This window comes from Drosophila subpulchrella, chromosome 2L (genome assembly GCF_014743375.2).
Source record: "Drosophila subpulchrella strain 33 F10 #4 breed RU33 chromosome 2L, RU_Dsub_v1.1 Primary Assembly, whole genome shotgun sequence".
Lineage (NCBI taxonomy): Eukaryota > Metazoa > Arthropoda > Insecta > Diptera > Drosophilidae > Drosophila > Drosophila subpulchrella.
Window position 1 is genome coordinate 17,435,538 of NC_050610.1, and position 19,559 is coordinate 17,455,096.

Here is a 19,559-nt window from a genome sequence, read left to right on the forward strand (position 1 = left end):
TTTGAAGTTGTGTCAAAACTTATAGGTCTACGTATATTTAAATTCCGAATATTAGTGTCTTACACCTCGGAAAAAAATCCTTGAAAATTATAAATTGCATTTTTATAGATGCTAGACATTTGTATCCAATATTCCTATATACCCATAGAAACTCTTTATATTTCTAATTTAATTTTTTAAGTTGTCTTGTATTTGGTTTAGGGTTGTTTTGTTTAGATGGTGTTTTTGCAGTGTGCTTTATAATGCCTCATTCGGTTACAATCATAAGTATCGTGTGGAAACGAACGGCAAACTCTGAACAATTTGGTGCCGAGGTGGGGGTATATGTACGTGGACATCCTGAAGGACATCAGCATTGGCAGGCGGGGCACACCGGCTTGTCCCCGTCGATGGTGAAGGTCTGTGTGGTGATGGGATTCTCGCACTTGTTGCAGCGGAAGCAATCGCGATGCCACTTCACATTCATGGCCACAACGGCCGAGTCCGTGATGGGCTTCTCGCATTTGGCACACCTGGCGGCGAAGAGGTCCTCGTAGTCCTGTTTGCAGTAGGCCTTGCCGTCCTTCTCGTAAAACGATTGATTGGCCAGCGGCTTCTTGCACGCCCCACCGCAACAGAAGCAATCCTCGTGCCAACTTTCGCCCATGGCGCAGATGGTCCGCTCGAGGATGGGCTTCTTGCAGCCGGCACAGGTGTAGGTGTACCGCTCCACGAAGCACTTGTTGCACACCGGCTCTCCGCTCTGGATGTTGAAGGTGGCGTCCACGATCTGCTCATCGCAGTGGCGGCACAGGAAGTGCTCCGGATGCCACGTCTTTCCCAGGGCGGTGATCATTCGCTTGGTGATGGCCTCTTTGCACTTGTGGCACACAATGTTTTCAGACATCTTGGCTATGGGATAGTTATCTGTAAGGAAAGACGATATGTTAATCTAACAAGACATTTTGCTGGGTCCACAACTTTTTTAACACTAAATTCCGATTTATAGGACTATCGATAGCATCAACATTATTATAAAGTCTTACATATGTAAGTATACATAAATGTAGCGTAGAATTCTAATAATAATTTTCAAGCATAGAGTTCCTAGAAACCCAGTCAATATCGAATTCAGACTCTATATGCTTATTTGCCAACAGATTATACACTTTTCTCCATAAAAATTGGATAGTGGGATCCCAAATCTTACCAGTTTTTGGTCTATTTACTCCTCTTCTTCCTTCTCGCAATGTTTGCCCTCGGTTACCGTTGTCTTGCTTCTCTTACGTATCTCCAAAATTTAATGATAGTTCCGAGCTCTGTTATTCACGTTTCTTTTTTATTCTTTTAGAAGGTTCACACAGAATGATAGAACAACAAAAAAAAGAGCAAAACGGATTCGGACAAAATTTACTACTATTTTTTTGGAGAATTTTGATGATTTTTTTTTTTAAATATAGAAAACGAAACGAATGAAAACGTATGAATTTAGCAAGACTCAAAAACTGAATGAGATATTCGATGTGAACGCTTGATATGTTGTCTGACATCTAAAGAACTTAGAATCATCACCTACTAGACTCAAAGAAAATTGGAATTCCATTCCTAGATTACTTGATTAGTCTTGTATGCTTGATTCCTAAAATAAATGCTTTGACCAAAGCCTTTATAATTAAGTTTTATTTTAATTTTAAGCATAGAACTCCGAACTTAGATTATTTTCCTTGATATAATTTTTCCCACTTACTGTAAAATTTTCTAAGTTTATACAACATACATATTATTTATTGGTGGTGGTTGTTCATTTTTTCTTCATAATTTATAGTCATTTTTTCTTTGAAATTCAAGCTTTTGTATTAGTCACACCAAAAACCATTACCAAATTGCCTCAAGAATGATGGGAATTGGGGATATCTTCCGCTTCTAAGGGTGACTTCTCTCAAGCAAGCGGTCTGCAATTCCTCGAAGGCGCTGCTAAAAATGTTTGCAATTAATGAAATGTGTTTCAAACGTATTTATTAAAAAATTTAATTAAAGCAGAAATGCTAAGGAACTTCCGCTTAGTCGGCAATTAACAACGGCTACACATGCGTGGAACTGGCAGGAGAGGCATGGTGGGTGGTGGTGGTGGTCTTCTTCAAAGGGCTCACCAACCCACACAACCCCCAAAAGGGCCATCGTTGCCAAGATCCACTGCGAAAAAAGGATACCAAAGGAATTCTACTTATAAAGATGAAAATTAGTAAGTAATTCGGTTTGGAAATCTTCAATTTCATACACAACTGTTGATTATTTTACAAAATTTTGCTTAGTTTTTATCAAAACATAATAGGCAAACCAAAGAGAATCACTATGGTATTTTCCGTCGATCCTAAGTGGGTGATATTTTGATTCAATATACAGATCAATTATTATTACTTACAATGACTGCATGAACTGATCAGTTTTTCCAGGAACATAAATTATATTTAGTAATGTTTTTTATTTAGGATATGTAAAAGTGGTATTTAACCTAATTTATATTTAACTTTAAAGATCCCTAAAAAGCAATTGCTTTACTTTCATAAAAATATATTTTTTTTTTTGGGGATATTAGCTATATTTGTATCCTTTTTTGATGAAAATATGAAATAAATAAATATTTTTTACCAAAGTAACAATTGAAATGACAAGGCTTATACTTTTTCTTTTATCTCAAGGACTTTAAATATATATGTTTACTGCAAATCAAGATGGAACATTTTTATTTTAAGAACCACAGATTAGTTATAATGTCTTTGATAGATTTTTATTTAATTACCCTATATTTTTTCCAGTGCCTGTGCCACTTCTATTGTTCCCTTTCCGATGGCCGCTTGGTGGAGCACAGCATTGTTTGTGGTCGCCACGCAGTGGGTGGCGCGGAGTCCAGGGCGGAACTGACAGAAAAACTGGGAGTGGGTGTCCTCGTTCAAAGGACATGTCACAATTTGGTTTGCGCTTTGATGCGTTGCAAGGAATTCGAAATTGCAGCCCCTTTCGGGAGCCATTTGCACTCTTTGCGGACGAGCTAGTTGTGTAAGTCGCAAGGGGAATTTGTGTCAGGCGTCTGTCTGCGTATGCCAAAGTGCGTGCCCAGCTCGAATCCTCATCCTCATCCTCAACCACATCCTTGTCGTAATCCAGATCCGCATTCCCATTCCCGTAAATAGGTTAGACCACACATAATTATTTTATTAAATACCTAGCATTCGCCGTGTAAATGCGATAATTGCATTTGGCTTTCGCACTTTCTATAATAATTGCTCAAAGTGGCACAACATTTTTTGGCACGTTTCTGGGACAAGTTCAAAGAGTCGAGTTGCTCCTTGGGGCCACATAAATATATCCTTCAAACTTTCCCGTAATTGCAAACGCAGTTGCATGACCCACAATAATTTATTTCGGCTTCTCGACTGCACTCGGGTGGTCTTTTTTTTGGTGTGAGTAAATTTAATTAGTCGCAAGATTAGATTAGGCCAAGTGGGGAAAGGGGCCAAAGTGGCCCAAAAAAAAAGGGGTAACAGTCTATCACAAAACCGTCAGCAGTTGGACAAATTGTCAGAGGAGATTTAGGGGTTGGCAGAGTGTGACACACTTGCGGAGATAAACTGTCTGTGGTTTATTGGGTAATTTCGGATTCGGCTTGTAAATTAGAGGCAAATTGAGGTTAACTAATATTATGTTAACTAAAAACCAGAAAACGAATAAATATGAAGCAAAATAGATAGTATTTTTCTAGAAACGCACTCTATTAATTTAAAAACTTGTACCATACAATTTTTTAATAAAGGTAAACATCCTAAATACCTAAATATATCCTAAGCAATAACAGCTATTTTATTATAAGCCATATTTTTTTAAATTGACTGAGTGCATAAAAATGGCAAACATATAATATAAAATGTCAAAAAAATGTATGAACATTTTTTAAAATAATGCATTAGACTTGTTTAATAAAGGTAAGAAGCTAAATATTTGAATACATCTCTAAAAACAGTTGTTTTAGTAAAAACCTCAATTTGTTCTTTTTATAATTTGACTGAGTATAAATGGCAAACATATAATATAAAAACAGTATGAACATATTATAAAGTAATGTAAGACTTTTTTAATAAAGGTAAAAACCCCAGTATTTAAATATATCCCTAAAAATTCACAGATGTTTTGATGAAAGCAATTATATGTTCTATTATTAAATTTTAATGAGTATATAAAAATGACAAACATATAATATAAAATAACCAAAAAATGTTAAACATTTTTAAAGCAATGCAGTGGAACCCAAATAACTTAAAGTATCCATCCTTTTTGACCCCAGATCAGGAACAGAATCAAATAGGGGCAATGACAGGAACGGGAGTCGCAATCAATTACGCGACATTTTAATTATGCATCCAGGGAATGGATACAGGATGCAGGATACAGGCCAGAAAGCGCATTGAACTTTGATTTGGGCCATTTCCAGAGTCCCGTCAAAAGTCAGTTGGTCAAATAGGATTGCAAGTTAATTGTTTATTATAGTAAGTACTATTTTAATGGATATAAAAACAGACTAGGAAATAGGAGTATGTACAATTAGAACGAGTGTAACGACTAAATTAACTAAGACTTAGGAACACTACATATTTGGCTAATCGATGACAATGACCTCTGCCTGGGGATCCTGGGGATCGAGATCAAATTGCTCGTCTGTCTCCAATTGCGGATGCCAGTACTTGACCTTGTTCTTGTTACTGGGTTTCTTGGAGGAGATCAGGGTGCGACGTTTCAGACGCTTCAGCTTCTTCTTCTCCCGCTTCTTCATCTTCTCCTGGGCGAAGTCCAGTATGGTGCTCCTGAGTTCCAGGCGATAGTTCTTCAGGTTGCTCAATTCCAGGGCCAGGGGATCAAAGGCGACGCCTGGAGCACGATTCTCCTCATCATCCTCCTCGTCTGATAGCATGGCACCGAAATCGGTCCAGGATTCGGTGGTTTCGCCAAGATGCTGTTTCTGTAGCTTTAGCAGCTCCTCGGTGAGCAGCAACTTCGATGTGGCCCACTTCATCAGCTGATGCTTCTTGCAACCAATTTGCTGGCGATAGCTGTACAAGTGAAATGTCAAATTGGGGACAATCTCCTGCGAGTCCACCTTTTCCAGTTTCCTGGTCTCTTGCTCCTTGGGCGCAACGATCGGAGTGGTGGGCGTGGCATTTGTGGCACGTGCCTCTGTGCAGGTCACCTTGCGATCCATGACGTTGCCCATGTTGTTGCCGTTGTGAAGACTCGACTCTCTCTGACAGCTGCCGTCCCTCATCCCTCAGACTTATATGCCCAAAAGGGTTTACTGCAATATATAAGTAGGCTTTTACCTGGCGAGAAGCTTTACCTGCAACTAAATTAGGGCTGCTTTCTCGTCCCGATTTGCTGGCCCAATCGTGCCGCTGTTTTATGGCCCAAACACCTGGGGGGGATTAACAAAAAGTTGACAAAATTCGATTATTTAAGCCTGCTGCGAGTCACAACATGATTTAAATCCTTTTTGGGATCTGTTCTTATAGACTTCCCCACAAAAGGGAGTTACTTTGGTTACTTACCTGGGTTATTTCTCAATTCTCAGTTGCTAGCTAATGAGGCAACCTGGGTTTTTAATATCCTTTGGCTTCTCCTTTGTTCTTATAGTCTTCTGAGCTTTATGTTTGCAACTGATATTCTTAAGGTTCTAACAGTTGACTTCTTTATCTTACCTAATATTTTAATAGACGAAATTGACGGTAGACAATATTTTCGTCAGAACAAAATCTTCAACGTTAAACTTGATTTGCTCAAGTTGTCAAATCTGCTAGACAGATGGAAACTCATGACCTACTGGGATTACTTGTGAGTTGGCCATCAGTATTAGCCAACACTTATAGCGTTTTTGACAAATCATTGGGTAATTTCTTTTATTAAAACAAACCTTTTCCACCATAGCTCTTGAACTTACAAAATAATCTGAATTACAGTGCAGTACAGTAAAATCTAGGAACAGTCGATTCAATTTGCCCTTTTGAATTTATAATAATAATAAAATATTTCATGTGGTCACAGTCGTTTGAAAATTCAACACAAACCTTTTAGAGTCGTTCCACCAGTTTATATTGCATTTTCACCAATTCAGCAACTCAACAGAAAAGCGAATACCCAGAGTAATTTGTTAAACGCTTTTATACATCGTTAAACAATTTTAAAAGTAGTTTTAATTTTAAAATAAATAAACACCTATATCTTTAAAAATCAAAGATCAGATACTTAATTTTCCAGAAAATTTCAGTACTTTTGTTAAAGTTTAAGGACCAAAGAGTAAGGGTTTCAAATAGTGTTTATCGATAATCTTAAAAAACTACAAAATGCATAGATCATTATCAAAACGATATTTAAACTAGGAAGGAAAATAACTTGGCTCCGCATTAGCCCCTGCAGCTAAACTCATACAAAATAAACCCACTACATGTATGCCGCATTATATGCCTACTTATTCAATAAGTATATTTAAACAAAATATTATGAAATTATTTTGGCTTCGATCATCTAAAGGCACTACATGTCGAATAAAATAACTAATATAACGACTATCGATCACAAAACCCAGGTTGCCATCATCTTCAAAAATACCTTTATCTAACAAGCATTTTCCCTTGAAGGGACTTGCAAATTGGCAGACAATTCTGAAATCTTCTAAGGTACTTTCAAAACCATCTGTCGCTTTACAGGTATAAATTAAGCCATAGGAATTTCTAAGCTCCCTAGAACCCTACCTTTGACCTGCACAAAAGGAGGGTTAAGGGAGCAGGTCAAAGTAAACCACGATCCCTCCCACCTATACAATCTACCTGTCGCACTATATAAGCCCACCAAATCAACCACATAATTATCACTCACATTCCGACTGTCAAACGCCATGGATCACTATCAGCCCCCGAACTCCAAGAAGCTAATGATGTTTCGCACACCCAACGAGGAGGAGGCGCTCAAGAACCAGATCTTCATCTTCAACTCGCCGATTGACTACAAGGACCAGCAGCTGATTGTGTACCAAAAGCCGGGGATCCTCAACGGAGACAAGGACTACGGCTACTGTGTGGTCTACAAGCGGGATCACTATGTGCTGAACAATCCGCCCAACTTCAAGAGTCCCACGAAGAGGAGCTTCCTCAACGAGTGCATCCGTCAGTTGTATCTGATGAACGGCATGGGTCACAAGATGTACTGGAGGACCACCAGTGCGATGGCGTTGAGTACACCCGGCGAGGTCTGGCACCAGGTGAACAGTTGCCTGCTGCCGGAGAGACTAACGCCCCACAAGGAGAGCCTCAAGCGGGTGAAGAGACAGCTCTTCCGGGAACCCAGGGCAGATCGCAAGAACCCAAAGCCCCTGAAGGGCAGAGTCTGGGGCACTCAGGTCTTTTGCTTCAAGTCGATGCGTGAGAAGATTGGAAGGAAATACATCCGCAGGGGCTACCTGACCATTGCCCGCCGCGAAGCCCTGCAGGAGATGATCCGTGAACATCTGCAACGCGAAATGGTCTGCACTCCGGCCGTTTGCAATACCGTAATCACTGCTGCCGATGGGATCTTCAATGCCAATGCCGGAGTCATCGGAGACATTTGCAGCTACCACAACAATGCGGCCCGTCATCAGCCCGCCGTGGAGTGCCGTCTTACGGCCGGAGAAGCCCGTCTGCGGAACCACGAGGCCTGTCGCCTGACCAACCGGGCCAAGCGGCTGGAGGCCATGTTCATACACGAGCAGGTCCGCCGGGCCGTCCAGAACCACCAGTTTATCCTCGAGGAGTCGGTGCGCTCCATCTACTATGCCAAGGAGCTCTTCCGCCTGATCGAGGACCACGAGGAGTTCGTCTACACGGACAACAAGATACTGGGCAAGATGTGATGGCCCTCTCGTGACTGGCATAGCCACTAATTTCATCCCTAATGTATTTGTAATTATAAGTAAATTTAAAAATAAATATAATAACTAGTAAATTAAAGACCAATGCACTTAAAATTTTGGCAGTTTAAGAATTAACGTGGGAAAAGCTAGAAAAAGTAAAAAGGTTTTAAAATGTTTATAGAAATTGTGTTCTTGGTGAAAATTTAATGCATACATTTAATTATTTTACTCAAAGTCACTTTAAATTGAAAAATATTCGTTTGCTTTTTCATATTCTTAAAAATATATAAACTTTTACAAAACTTTATAAAATTTGAAATCTTAACATATTAAAAACACGTTTATCGTATAAAAATGCGTTTGATTTTGATTTAAAAAAACTATAGTTCAGGGTTTTGATGATGTCGACTGTCTGGGGTTACGTCGTCTTTTGTTGCTCTATCAGCTTGGAATGAACGTCCATAAGGCTCTGTAAATATGTAAAGTATGATAAATTAGAACATAGAACATAATAAATAAATATATTTATATTATTAAATAATAATTATTAGACCTTAACTTACACATTAACTTAAGAGATGCAGAGTAAGATACAAAAATACAAATACAATACAAAATACAATTTTATTTTTTCGCTTAAATTTCATTAAGTATATAAAGTAAAGAATTAAAAACCATTGCTTTATTTGTTTCTTAAAATTACATAACATTGATGTAAATGCATAGAAAAACAAAATCTTATTTTATGTTTTTTTATATATTTTTTTTAATGTTTTCCGTTTTTAAAGCTTGGAAGTTGAGTTTGATTTTTCTGATCACACAGGAAGCTCCAAATTGATGAAACTTTTTTAAAGTAATTTCCGTTTTTAAGCCTTTGAAGTTGTTGTTTGTTTGATATTTTTCCAGAGGCAGTTCCACATTTCTCTTTGATAAACCTTCTATAAATAGTTTTCCATATGACTACGACTTAAAAATAGCTTCGGATACATAAAGTGTGGAATTTGGTGAAAAAGCAAAACAAGATCGGAAATACTTTACGCAAAATCAGTTTGTTTAGACCTCCTGCTGGGAGCCTTCGTCTAGATCTCTGAGAATGCCCTGTGAAATTAGGGGAAAGGCCAGACAGCATGTAGTTAAAAAGATATGTTCTTCTTAACAATTATACTAAACCATACAATTCAACCATGGAAGCCATTATGTAACAAGCATTTAAGTCTAGGCATGCAGGTCCTTAATTTCTTTAACAACCATACAACAACTACTACAAAGGTTTTTTTTGGCAATATTACAACTGGGATTGGGGGTTATTAGGCCAACACCTTCAAACGCTACTTAAGCACCCATGTTCCAGTTCATCTAAGTCCAGTTTTCTATAAAATCGATGAAATCGAGGGCGGGCATACCTTGAAGTATTTCACGGTCTTTACTCTCAACTCCAATGTGGCATCCTCGTCGCAGATCATCAGGGTATTGGCATGCTGCTGGAAGGCACTAACGGTCCACATATGGTTCACGCCCTCCTCGATGGCCTTGTACAGGGCAAACGCCTTGTGGGCTCCTGTGATCAGGATCATCACCTCCTTGGAGTCCATCACAGTGCCAACGCCCACGGTTAAAGCCTGTTTGGGCACCTTGCTCATATCGTTTTCAAAGAAACGGGCATTCGCTTCTAGAGTATCCTGCGCCAGCGTCTTCACCCGGGTCCTTGAGACCAACGAGGAGCCCGGTTCATTGAAGGCAATATGCCCATCGGGTCCAATGCCACCGATGAACAGTTCTACTCCTCCAGCCTCACGGATCTGATCCTCAAATTTATTACACTCGGCCACCAGATCGGCTGCATTACCATCCAAAATGTGCACATTTTTAGGCTCAATATCGATGTGCTTGAAGAAATTGTGCCACATGAAGTAATGATAGCTTTCGTGGTGATCCCTGGGCAGGCCTTAAAGGTTTAAAAGGATTTAATAATAAGTCGATCCTAGTAAAATCATTCTTAAATCAAGACATCAATGTTTTATCATTCCTGAAATGCTTATCTGCAGATCATGCCAATTGATTCTTGATTTTAAAATGCTTTTTGAGGGTATCATTTTTTTAAGCTACGACTCACCCACATACTCATCCATATTAAAGGTTTTCACATATTGGAAGGATACCTTGCCCTGTTTGTGAAACTCAATCAGTTCTTTGTACATTCCTAGGGGAGTCGATCCCGTTGGCAGGCCCAACACAAAGTATCTGAAAAGTAGAGTAATGTTATTAAATGTAAAATATATTTTATATATAAATGTATTACCTATCGGCAGTTGGCTGGAAGTCATTTATCCGTTTCATCACATATTTGGCCGCCCACTTGCCAACGGAATCGCTTGTCTCCAATATCACCAGTCTCATTTTTGTTTAGCTGAAAGCGTTTTCAGAATATAAATAACTTTAAAAAAAGAAAAGAAATATATGCATAAAAGGAGAAATAAAATTATTAAATAAATATATGATTAAGTGGAGTTAAAGTTTAGGAAAAAAGTTTAATAAATAATATCTACCGAATTTCATTCGTACTTTTCAACGAGCAACTGGATAACAATACCAGTTGTGAAGAAAAGCAATGGGTGTTCAAGAATGGAAAACAAAGGCCTTATCGCTTAGAACAGATACAATGCAAACGTATGTGGGCACTGCCAAGGATTAAGATTAGATGTTGATATTGTGGGATAAGATACAAGAGTAATTCGTCCCATTCAGTTTTGTTTTTTTCCTGTATATTTGCAGGGTACTCAGTGATATTCGCTTGTTTATTGTCTTACTCGACTGATAAGCAGCAAATACATACTCGACAATTAATGACAATTAACCCATTTATGGCGTTGTCCCCACGGGAAACACTTTCGTTCTCACTTGGCAACACGATTCGTACTTGAATCTATTCATAATGCTTGGCCACTCACCTTCAAAGCACGCGAATGCAAACAGCTGCTTACTTATTATTATTATTATATATTATTTTTAATGCTCGCACTTGCGATTTTGGGAGTGTCGCTTATTTCCAATTTGAGCTGCGAACTGAGACTGTTCAATTGTTCAATTCGAACGGCAATTTATGCAGCGATTAGCTCGAGTTTGAGTTCGTACTTGCGGTTGCGGTCGAGATACGCTCTTCGGCTGATAAAGAGAATGTGCATGTGGTAATCGCAAATGCAGTTGGCAACCTTGAGATACTTTTTGCTATCGTTATCGCCGGTCGAACGGTCAGGGTTTAGTGGTTAGCTTCTGCTCTCTGCATTTTCCAGTTGAATGAACTTCTACCTCGCATCTTTCGCTCTTGAGTGGTATATCGATATTGTGGGCACTTTTGTATCTCTCAGTTTAATGAACTCCCACTACAAGCCGCATCTTTCGCTCTTGAGTGGATTTGTTATGCATCTGAAACTCCCTTTCCGCATTTGTATCTTTGGCGCTCTTGAGTGTTTTATCGGACAGAGTTGACACCTCTTTCGAAGTAGGAAACAAACAGGAGCTGAAAGTCCGGTTAAATTTTCTCACTCAAATTTTTCGTATTTATAAGTAACTCAAAATTTAACAACTTTGAGCATTGCCCGCATTGCATATGTATGTACCTACGCAGAAAAAATTAAATATCTAAAAATAACTCAAGGCGGCGAATGTAAATGTGAAACAAACGAGGAAAAAGGGCCACCAGGCGGCGAAAGTGAAATGCATACCCTACAATTCCAAAGTTCTACAATGCATATTGGTTTTGATAGGAATATTAAATAAACAAATATTGCAAATTAATTTTTTTAATTTAATATTACTTCGCTCTCACAAATGGAAAACTTTATTTATTCGATTCTTTTTATTAAACATGGTTTCTTTATTATTTTTATCAATTTATTTGCAATTACATACATAAACGTAGATGTACTTAAAATTTAGTGTTCATCAGTTTCTTTAAATAGTTTGAGTGGGCGTTGAATTTGTTTGGCCGGCGTAAAACGCGACCACGCCCACTCATAAAAAAGCAACGGATCGCTAAGCCGCTATATGTTCTCTTCTTTTTATAATTGTTGTACATTTTTCTTCTCGCTGTAGTTGCTGTTGTTATTGTTGCTTGTCCGGTGAAATTTTTGCAGGAAGCTCAAGAACCGGTTTGTTTTGGGAGAAAGCGGTTTTTTTTTTTTGGGGGAAGATATATTGCTGGCTACTTGTCATTTCCGTAGGCATGTTTCTATGTATAATGTATATTGTATTTTATGCTGATTGTACAAAAAATACTTAAATAAATATGTCTGTTGTCAGGAGCATCTTTTAGTTAGTTCTCTTGACCTGTATTTTTATATTCCCTTTCATTTGCTCGTTGTTTTTGTAGTTTATGGTTAGTTAATCTTGGATATTGCTTAAGAACTATTTGCTCATAGAGAGAGGGTGCGCAAGTACATCGAAAATATTGTTTCCTTGCAATATTTTCGAAGTTCTTGGCGTCACAAATACAAAAGGTGAAAGTGCTATGTAAATTCTATGTGGCATAGATGAAATTCAAGACTCCATTTTATGCCAAATAAAGTTTACAATAGTTGGTTTACGTGAAAACATAAAACGTGAAAATTACGTTGTCAGTGGAACAATAAACTATAGTTTCATACAAAGTGAAAGAAGAATTTGAAGATAAACGAAACGTAAATTATCTGAAAACTGCTTAAGTAAATCTACACAAATGATTTTTGATTAAATTACTGGCCTTGTGGCCAACAAAAATAACTTATCTGATTATTAATTTTCTGTACCTCTGCGTTTTTGTGGGTTCTTGTTATGCTTTCCGCTTGTTGTTAATTTGTATGGTTCAGAAAAAAATTTGTGTTTTTGTGTGTGATATTACATAATGGCGCACTTTTCGCCGGTCTGCTGGGGATCGCCCTGCTGATGGTACAGCTGCTCGTTGCCATCAACGGCGCTCACGCTGCGCCGGCGACTCAGACGGGAGGAGGAAGTGTGTTGGGATACGGTGCGCTTGACGCGATCCATATTGGCCACAGCCTCGCCCTCGGCGTTTATAAGAATCGTCCTGGTGTTGTCGGAGGCGATCCACTTCTGCGACTTCATCACCAGACTTGACGGCGGCTCGTGCGAGGCCTTAGTGTCCGCCGACCAAACGGTCACCCAGCCATTCGGCTCGATTTTCACAGAGCGGTGGAACTTGTATGTGGTCGATAGACCGCCCTCGATGAGCAGACGCTGCAGCTGCCAGCCACCGATTGATACCTCGTCGCTGCCCTTGTTGTACAGCTTAACAAACTTGCCCTCGGGATCGATCTCCTTGATCTCCACGTTGCCCTTGGCACTGGCCGACACATAGTAGTCGGACAAGCTGCGATCTTCAGACTCCTCGATAACGGCGCGCTTGCGCTTCATGGCGCCGGAGGGCGTGCGACGTGAGGGCGTGGCACGGGTGGAGGTACGCAGCGACTGGCTGAAAGACTGCACGGTGGCAGTGTTGGAGGCTGGGGCGATGTTCAGGCGCGCCTCCTCGCCGACCAGCAGCTTGTCGTAGGCAGCGATTTCCAAATCCAGGGAGACCTTTAAAGAAAATAGATATCAGTACAAATAGAACCAAGGAATAAGAAAGGGTTTGAATCTACCTTGATGTCCATCAGGTCCTGGTACTCCTGCAGTTGCTGCGTCATCTCTTCGCGCAGTCTGATAAGCTCCTTCTCGAGATGGGCCACCTCCTGGCCGTGGCGCTCGCGATCGTTGTCCAGCTGCTGCTCCAGCTCGCGTATGCGTACATTAAGAATGGCATTGGTCTGCTCCAGATCATTGATCTTGGCATTTAGACCGTCGATACGGACGCGAGTAGAGCGCAACTCTTCGATGGACTTGTGCGTCGAATTGGATGTGCGTGCAGCGGCCTCTTGCAGGCGACGGATCTTGTCCTCGTACAGCGACTCGATGTCGTCGCGATTAATGCGCATCTGCTCCTCGTACTGGGCACGCAACTCCTGTAGCGACTGCTTGAGCTTAGCATCGTACTCGGAGCTAAGGCGTCCGTCGATCTCGCTGTACTCCGTTTGGCGGATGCGGCGCGACTCGTTGATCTCCTGCGAGTGAATTTGATCCTTGAACGAGAGTTCCTCGCGCAGACTCTGGATGGTGTTCTCCAGGTCAACGCGCGATAGTGTCTCCTGCTCCAGGTTCTTACGTGTCTCGTCTAACTGCTTTCGTAGGCGATCCAATTCCTTGACCGCTTCGTTCAGCTCGTCGGTAACCTTCTTGCGGTCAGCATTGGCCTGGTTGAATTTATTTCCCAGCTCGTTGGCACGCGACTCGAACATACGGGCATTGCCTGCAGGGTGGAAAAATCAATCAATCAATATGGGTTACTGTTTAAATTGGAGGCAAAAAAGGGTGGATTTGATCACTGCCACCGAAGATCACTGGGGTGGATATTCATCAGAAATGGTTTGAAATACCAGTTTGGAAATAACAAAATGTACTAAGCCTTTAAAACTTGTTATTTTTTTATGTTATGAATAAAAAATAATGATATCATATTTAAGAATAATTTTAAATTGTTATTATTAAATGTTAATGTGTTTTCATTTTGTTTTTAGTATAGATATAATATTTAAGATTAGTTTAAAATGAAATTTATAGGTCTTACTTTGTTTTAATGATATGGTATGATATTAATATGATCTGTAACTGGTTTTTCAGCCCGCAATGGGCGGAACACTCACCCTCAGCGGTGCCACACTCCTTAGTTTTCTTGTCCAGCCGGCACTTCAGCTCCTCGGTCTCCTCCCAAAGACGCTTGATGTCGATCTCGCCTTTGGCGCGATCCCGTGCCGTTTCATCCAGAAGACGGCGCGTCTCCAGCAGCTCAGCCTCGAAAATATTCTTTATGTTGGTGGTCTCGCGGGTGACCGTGTCCCTGGTGGTCTGCACCTCGATGCTCAGGCGGGAGTTCTCCGTCTCCAAGTTGCGCACCCGGTCGATGTAGGTGGCCAGGCGGTCGTTCAAGTTCTGCAGCTCCACCTTCTCGGCCACGCGGGAGTGGCGGGTGGGGCTCAGGGGGCTGGAGGCCGTCTGCGAGTGGCTGGTCGGCGGCTGGGGTCCCGCCGACGGGGCACGCGGGGTGGAGGTGCTGCCGGGCTGCGGCGTGGCGGTGCCAGCACGTCGGGATTTGCTCGACATGTTCACGCTACGAAACGGATAAATGTACAAAACAAACACGTGAGATTTTGGTGGCTATGACACACTTAAGATAGCACAGAAAGAAATTATATTAAATAGATTCTTACATTTTTAATATATTTTAAAATAAGCAAAACCAGGAATTCAAGTAAAATAATTGCTCTTTGAATTAAATATTTTTTTTGCTCCTCTTTTTTGGTTTAAACAAACTGCCTGTTATGACAAATATTTACTTCTTCTTAGATGACTTTATTGCTTTAGCCTACTTTTATTTATTTAAAAACACAACATTGATATTTTGTTATTTATTTTTTCTTTCTGTGTGGGTTATGTTATTTTTGCGCCCTGATAAAATTCCAAACAGAAAACGAAAACGAAAGAGGGGAAACGCACAAAACGCTCAAAAACAGAAGCTAAACGAGTTTCTCACGCGATTCTCTCTATCTCTCTCTCGCGCTGCCACTCACAAACACACACACGTACGCCACTTTTCACTCAAGCGACTGTACTAAAGCGGACGAGGAGAAAAAAAAGTGAGTTTGTCGGCGTTTGTTTATGGGCGTGGGGCCAAAAGGCGGGGCTAATACGAATTTAATCAATCGCAACGCTTTACTAATCCGGGCGACTCACTTTAACCGATTTGATAAGCTCGCGGAAGTTGCACAATATGGCGGTTTTAATTCAATATTTGCGGCATTTTCACACAGCTGCAGGCAGGGGGGTTGATTCGATTTCGTGCAAACTCCACCGCCACTTTTCGTCAGCGTTTTGTTGGTCAATTCGCCTTGTTTTCCACAATCTCTTATTGTTTATGGGCAGCTACGCAACTCACCTGGTGATTTGTAACGAACGCAAGAAGCACAAATATGAAAATTAAATAATTTTTCTGCTACAAAACGCGGCGTCGCTGAAACTTGTAATCGAATCGAGATTGTTGCGATGATTTTAGAGATGGCCCTTGGGTAGTATAAATCGATAACTTTCATGCCTAGATGGTGTGACCAGATTGACCGAAGATTTGTAACTAAATAAAGATTTTGTTACCAAGTTCTAAGTTTTTAAACAAATTTGTAAATTTAGAAATCAACTATTTATTTTAGTCACCATAATTATTATTATTTTACTTTAGATCGTTTAACTACTCTCGTTCTTTTTAGCTACCATCAACATTTTCTGGCTATTTTTATCTGTTTTCCATGGCTAGCCCGGCAATTATCGATAATAAGTCGTTATTCTCCCAACTCTTCGGTCACACTGCTCTGTTTTTTCTCTGCTCTGCGTCACGTTAAAGTTTTTTAATAGTAAATTTCGCTTAAATAGTTTTATTTTAAAGTGAAAAAACGTGCACAAAAGGTAGGTTTAACTTGGGAAATTCCACTGCAATTGAAAGAACGAACGCTTGCAATGGGTATTTCGTTATATTTTGAAATACATGTAATGCGGTGCGGTGAAAAAACAAGATGGCGGAGGGTACGCCGGCCGGGTTCCGCAAAAAAAAAGCGGCATTTTCATTAACAAACACATGTAACTTACAAAATCCCACGCGTTTTTCTCCACAGCCCTCAGATTCGTCCTTATAGCCAAGGTCTAGATAAAAAGAAAACAATCCGCAAAAATGGCCGATAATGACGATCTTTTGGACTACGAGGATGAGGAGCAGACCGAGACCACTGCGGTTGAGAACCAGGAGGCGCCCAAAAAGGATGTCAAGGGCACCTACGTGTCCATTCACAGCTCCGGTTTCCGCGATTTCCTACTGAAACCGGAGATCCTTAGGGCCATCGTGGACTGCGGCTTCGAGCATCCCTCGGAGGGTGAGTACCAGTACCCGCCACCCTGCATCAAAGGTACAGTCTCTAACTATCCCTACCTGCCTTACAGTCCAGCACGAGTGCATTCCGCAGGCCGTTCTTGGCATGGACATCCTCTGCCAGGCCAAGTCCGGTATGGGCAAGACTGCCGTCTTCGTTCTGGCCACGCTCCAGCAGCTGGAGCCATCGGACAACAACACCTGCCACGTCCTGGTCATGTGCCACACCCGAGAGCTGGCCTTCCAGATCAGCAAGGAGTATGAGCGCTTCTCGAAGTACATGCCCACAGTCAAGGTGCGTTTCCTATCTGTAGTCTAAGTTTTAAGCTAGATGTAAAGTATCCAAAGATTACTATTTGGATCTAATCAAAATAACTTAGAAAAAATGTTATCAAAAGAACAGATGTACTTATTAGTCACTTAAATCACTATTAAGAATTACATCTGATGTTGCAAGTAATTGGTCGCCGATATGTAGGTCAATTATAGAAATCAAATTTCTAGTTTATTCATCATTACACAGGATACTGTTAAGAAGTATCTTAAGACCTGATCTAATAAATTGTGTTTTTTCTAGGTGGCCGTGTTCTTTGGTGGACTGGCTATTCAGAAGGACGAGGAGACCCTCAAGAGCGGAACCCCGCACATTGTGGTGGGCACCCCTGGCCGAATTCTGGCCTTGATTCGCAACAAGAAACTCAACCTGAAGCATTTAAAACACTTTGTTCTAGACGAGTGCGACAAGATGCTGGAGCAGCTGGGTAAGCTAGCCATATGTCACAAAAACCAATGAATCCTTACTAATAATGAAATCCGTCTTTCAGATATGCGTCGTGACGTTCAAGAGATTTTCCGTAGCACGCCGCACGGCAAACAAGTGATGATGTTCTCTGCCACATTGAGCAAGGACATTCGTCCCGTTTGCAAAAAGTTCATGCAAGATGTAAATATCAACGTGTTCATAACCAAAATGCTCGTACTTCTCCACCTCGCATCCACCGCTATCACGACAATTAGTTATTATTTTGTTAACGCCACCCGATATCGATTTCTCGATCTCGATCCCCCATATAAGCCAAACACCATCTTGCAAATGGTTAAACGCGTAAAGCCAAACGTCCAGCGCTCTGTGAGCATAACTCGAATCGTACAAATTAGTTGATAACTGCCAGACACCATTTTCTAAATGGTTAAACGTGTGAAAAGCAACCGTAACGGAAGTATAAACAATCAGTAACCGCTGAACCAATCAATTAAAATCTCACTGATTTAACAAACCAACGATAGGAAAATGAAAAACCCCAATAAAACTACGTAAAACAGCAAATCCCGCCGACTGGCCGATGAGACAAGGTGAATCCAAAGCGAATGCGATGCGATATGCCGCTCATCTGTAATCCGCACACTTCTCAGAGCGATTGTCGATCCTCGGGAGCAGTTCAGAGTCTAGTTGATGAGATGTGGTGGTAGCGTGGCCGTATGTAGAAAATTCTAAGCATATTGTTGTATGTTCCGAGGCGAGCCTAGTCTTAGTACGATTTCCGTTTACCCCTTTTAATTGTTTCCTTTAAAATGCGCCACGTTCTTTTTCCAAAATCTAGCCTATGGAGGTCTACGTCGACGATGAGGCCAAGCTGACGCTGCACGGACTGCAGCAGCACTACGTCAACCTGAAGGAGAACGAGAAGAACAAGAAGCTGTTCGAACTGCTCGATGTGCTCGAGTTCAATCAGGTAACTTACCTTAGGCTTAACTATTATTTTATTCTTAAAAACTGTTTAACTAAAACTGACTCATTTTTCAGGTGGTAATCTTTGTGAAATCCGTACAACGTTGCGTAGCTCTGTCCCAGCTGCTGACGGAACAAAACTTCCCCGCTATCGGCATCCATCGTGGCATGACCCAGGAGGAGCGTTTGAACCGCTACCAGCAGTTTAAGGATTTCCAGAAGCGCATTTTGGTGGCCACCAACCTCTTTGGTCGTGGCATGGACATTGAGCGGGTGAACATTGTGTTCAACTACGATATGCCCGAGGATTCCGACACCTACTTGCATCGCGTGGCCCGTGCTGGTCGCTTCGGTACCAAGGGATTGGCCATTACCTTTGTTTCGGACGAGAACGATGCCAAGATACTTAACGAAGTACAGGATCGTTTCGATGTGAACATCAGCGAGCTGCCGGAGGAGATTGATCTGTCCACATATAGTGAGTTACAAAACACTTCTCCTATCCAACTCAATACTAATTGGTTTTCTTTTCCAGTTGAGGGACGCTAGAGCTCGAAAGTGCATGATAATCAGAACAGAATATTACTGCGTAAGACTAAAATGCACTTCGAATAGATACAAACTAAAACCTTTTATAAAACTCTACATTATAACTAAATAAAAATGATTCAGACAATGTGTTGACGTACAAAACTGGAAAAACTGTAAGGCATTTATTTTGGGATTGAAAATGAAAGGATAATGATTTGTTCTCAATTTAAATTCCCAATTGCCTTACATTTAAATTTCTATTTATGCGAAATGATAAATTTTAATAGAGTAAATGGTTTAGTTGGTTTCCTTTTGGAACTTTTAAAAAAAGGCAATGCAAATAACTACGATTAATAGTATGTAAATTTAAAATAAACAAAAGTCCCTAA

General features: G+C 40.7%; 6 protein-coding genes across 10 annotated transcripts; 2 read left to right on the forward strand and 4 right to left on the reverse strand.

The window, feature by feature from the left end:
- Positions 1–177: 177 nt before the first annotated feature.
- Positions 178–1,509, reverse strand: LOC119547657 (transforming growth factor beta-1-induced transcript 1 protein-like). The gene is made up of 2 exons (XM_037854605.1): positions 1,190–1,509; positions 178–906 (listed from the first exon to the last, which is right to left on the reverse strand). The coding sequence occupies exon 2, from the start codon at positions 884–886 to the stop codon at positions 350–352; it is 537 nt and encodes a 178-aa protein (XP_037710533.1). The 5' UTR covers positions 887–906; positions 1,190–1,509; the 3' UTR covers positions 178–349.
- Positions 1,510–4,560: 3,051 nt separating this feature from the next.
- LOC119547656 lies at positions 4,561–5,830 on the reverse strand. 2 transcript variants are annotated; one of them, XM_037854603.1, is made up of 3 exons: positions 5,724–5,830; positions 5,574–5,667; positions 4,561–5,440 (listed from the first exon to the last, which is right to left on the reverse strand). In XM_037854603.1, exon 3 carries the CDS (start codon positions 5,291–5,293, stop codon positions 4,631–4,633), a length of 663 nt encoding a protein of 220 aa, XP_037710531.1. In that variant the 5' UTR covers positions 5,294–5,440; positions 5,574–5,667; positions 5,724–5,830; the 3' UTR covers positions 4,561–4,630. The 2 variants fall into 2 exon arrangements, with proteins under 2 accessions (XP_037710531.1, XP_037710532.1); XM_037854604.1 differs by having other exon boundaries at positions 5,574–5,662; positions 5,724–5,744.
- A 1,086-nt stretch (positions 5,831–6,916) lies between these two features.
- LOC119547658 lies at positions 6,917–7,909 on the forward strand. Its single transcript, XM_037854606.1, has one exon. The coding sequence runs from the start codon at positions 6,917–6,919 to the stop codon at positions 7,907–7,909; it is 993 nt and encodes a 330-aa protein (XP_037710534.1).
- Positions 7,910–8,148: 239 nt separating this feature from the next.
- On the reverse strand, positions 8,149–11,011 carry LOC119547655 (glucosamine-6-phosphate isomerase). Of its 3 annotated transcripts, XM_037854602.1 has the most exons (6): positions 10,858–11,011; positions 10,209–10,316; positions 10,023–10,150; positions 9,313–9,854; positions 8,948–9,007; positions 8,149–8,378 (listed from the first exon to the last, which is right to left on the reverse strand). In XM_037854602.1, exons 2-5 carry the CDS (start codon positions 10,304–10,306, stop codon positions 8,963–8,965), a joined length of 813 nt encoding a protein of 270 aa, XP_037710530.1. In that variant the 5' UTR covers positions 10,307–10,316; positions 10,858–11,011; the 3' UTR covers positions 8,149–8,378; positions 8,948–8,962. The 3 variants fall into 3 exon arrangements, with proteins under 3 accessions (XP_037710530.1, XP_037710528.1, XP_037710529.1); XM_037854600.1 differs by lacking the exon at positions 8,948–9,007; XM_037854601.1 differs by lacking the exon at positions 8,948–9,007 and having other exon boundaries at positions 10,209–10,343; positions 10,858–10,994.
- A 757-nt stretch (positions 11,012–11,768) lies between these two features.
- Positions 11,769–16,056, reverse strand: LOC119547674 (lamin Dm0). 2 transcript variants are annotated; one of them, XM_037854633.1, is made up of 4 exons: positions 15,933–16,056; positions 14,644–15,107; positions 13,546–14,249; positions 11,769–13,483 (listed from the first exon to the last, which is right to left on the reverse strand). In XM_037854633.1, exons 2-4 carry the CDS (start codon positions 15,098–15,100, stop codon positions 12,782–12,784), a joined length of 1,863 nt encoding a protein of 620 aa, XP_037710561.1. In that variant the 5' UTR covers positions 15,101–15,107; positions 15,933–16,056; the 3' UTR covers positions 11,769–12,781. The 2 variants fall into 2 exon arrangements, with proteins under 2 accessions (XP_037710561.1, XP_037710562.1); XM_037854634.1 differs by lacking the exon at positions 15,933–16,056 and adding an exon at positions 15,208–15,352.
- A 276-nt stretch (positions 16,057–16,332) lies between these two features.
- Positions 16,333–19,341, forward strand: LOC119548157 (ATP-dependent RNA helicase WM6). Its single transcript, XM_037855260.1, has 8 exons — positions 16,333–16,453; positions 16,660–16,914; positions 16,982–17,205; positions 17,488–17,671; positions 17,735–17,853; positions 18,512–18,643; positions 18,715–19,117; positions 19,175–19,341. Exons 2-8 carry the CDS (start codon positions 16,716–16,718, stop codon positions 19,186–19,188), a joined length of 1,275 nt encoding a protein of 424 aa, XP_037711188.1. The 5' UTR covers positions 16,333–16,453; positions 16,660–16,715; the 3' UTR covers positions 19,189–19,341.
- Positions 19,342–19,559: the final 218 nt, after the last annotated feature.

Coding starts and splice junctions, on each gene's coding strand:
- LOC119547657 (XM_037854605.1), bottom strand. CDS start 886: ATGTCTGAAAACATTGTGTGCCACAAGTGCAAAGAGGCCATCACCAAG.
- LOC119547656 (XM_037854603.1), bottom strand. CDS start 5,293: ATGAGGGACGGCAGCTGTCAGAGAGAGTCGAGTCTTCACAACGGCAAC.
- LOC119547658 (XM_037854606.1), top strand. CDS start 6,917: ATGGATCACTATCAGCCCCCGAACTCCAAGAAGCTAATGATGTTTCGC.
- LOC119547655 (XM_037854600.1), bottom strand. CDS start 10,306: ATGAGACTGGTGATATTGGAGACAAGCGATTCCGTTGGCAAGTGGGCG. Junction 9,855..10,022: donor TAATATGGATGAGTATGTGG/GTGAGTCGTAGC, acceptor TAAACCTTTAAG/GCCTGCCCAGGGATCACCAC. Junction 8,379..9,312: donor AGACCGTGAAATACTTCAAG/GTATGCCCGCCC, acceptor ACATATTTACAG/AGCCTTATGGACGTTCATTC.
- LOC119547674 (XM_037854633.1), bottom strand. CDS start 15,100: ATGTCGAGCAAATCCCGACGTGCTGGCACCGCCACGCCGCAGCCCGGC. Junction 14,250..14,643: donor GGAGTGTGGCACCGCTGAGG/GTGAGTGTTCCG, acceptor TCCACCCTGCAG/GCAATGCCCGTATGTTCGAG. Junction 13,484..13,545: donor AGGACCTGATGGACATCAAG/GTAGATTCAAAC, acceptor TTTTCTTTAAAG/GTCTCCCTGGATTTGGAAAT.
- LOC119548157 (XM_037855260.1), top strand. CDS start 16,716: ATGGCCGATAATGACGATCTTTTGGACTACGAGGATGAGGAGCAGACC. Junction 16,915..16,981: donor CTTCGAGCATCCCTCGGAGG/GTGAGTACCAGT, acceptor CCTGCCTTACAG/TCCAGCACGAGTGCATTCCG. Junction 17,854..18,511: donor GCAAAAAGTTCATGCAAGAT/GTAAATATCAAC, acceptor TCCAAAATCTAG/CCTATGGAGGTCTACGTCGA.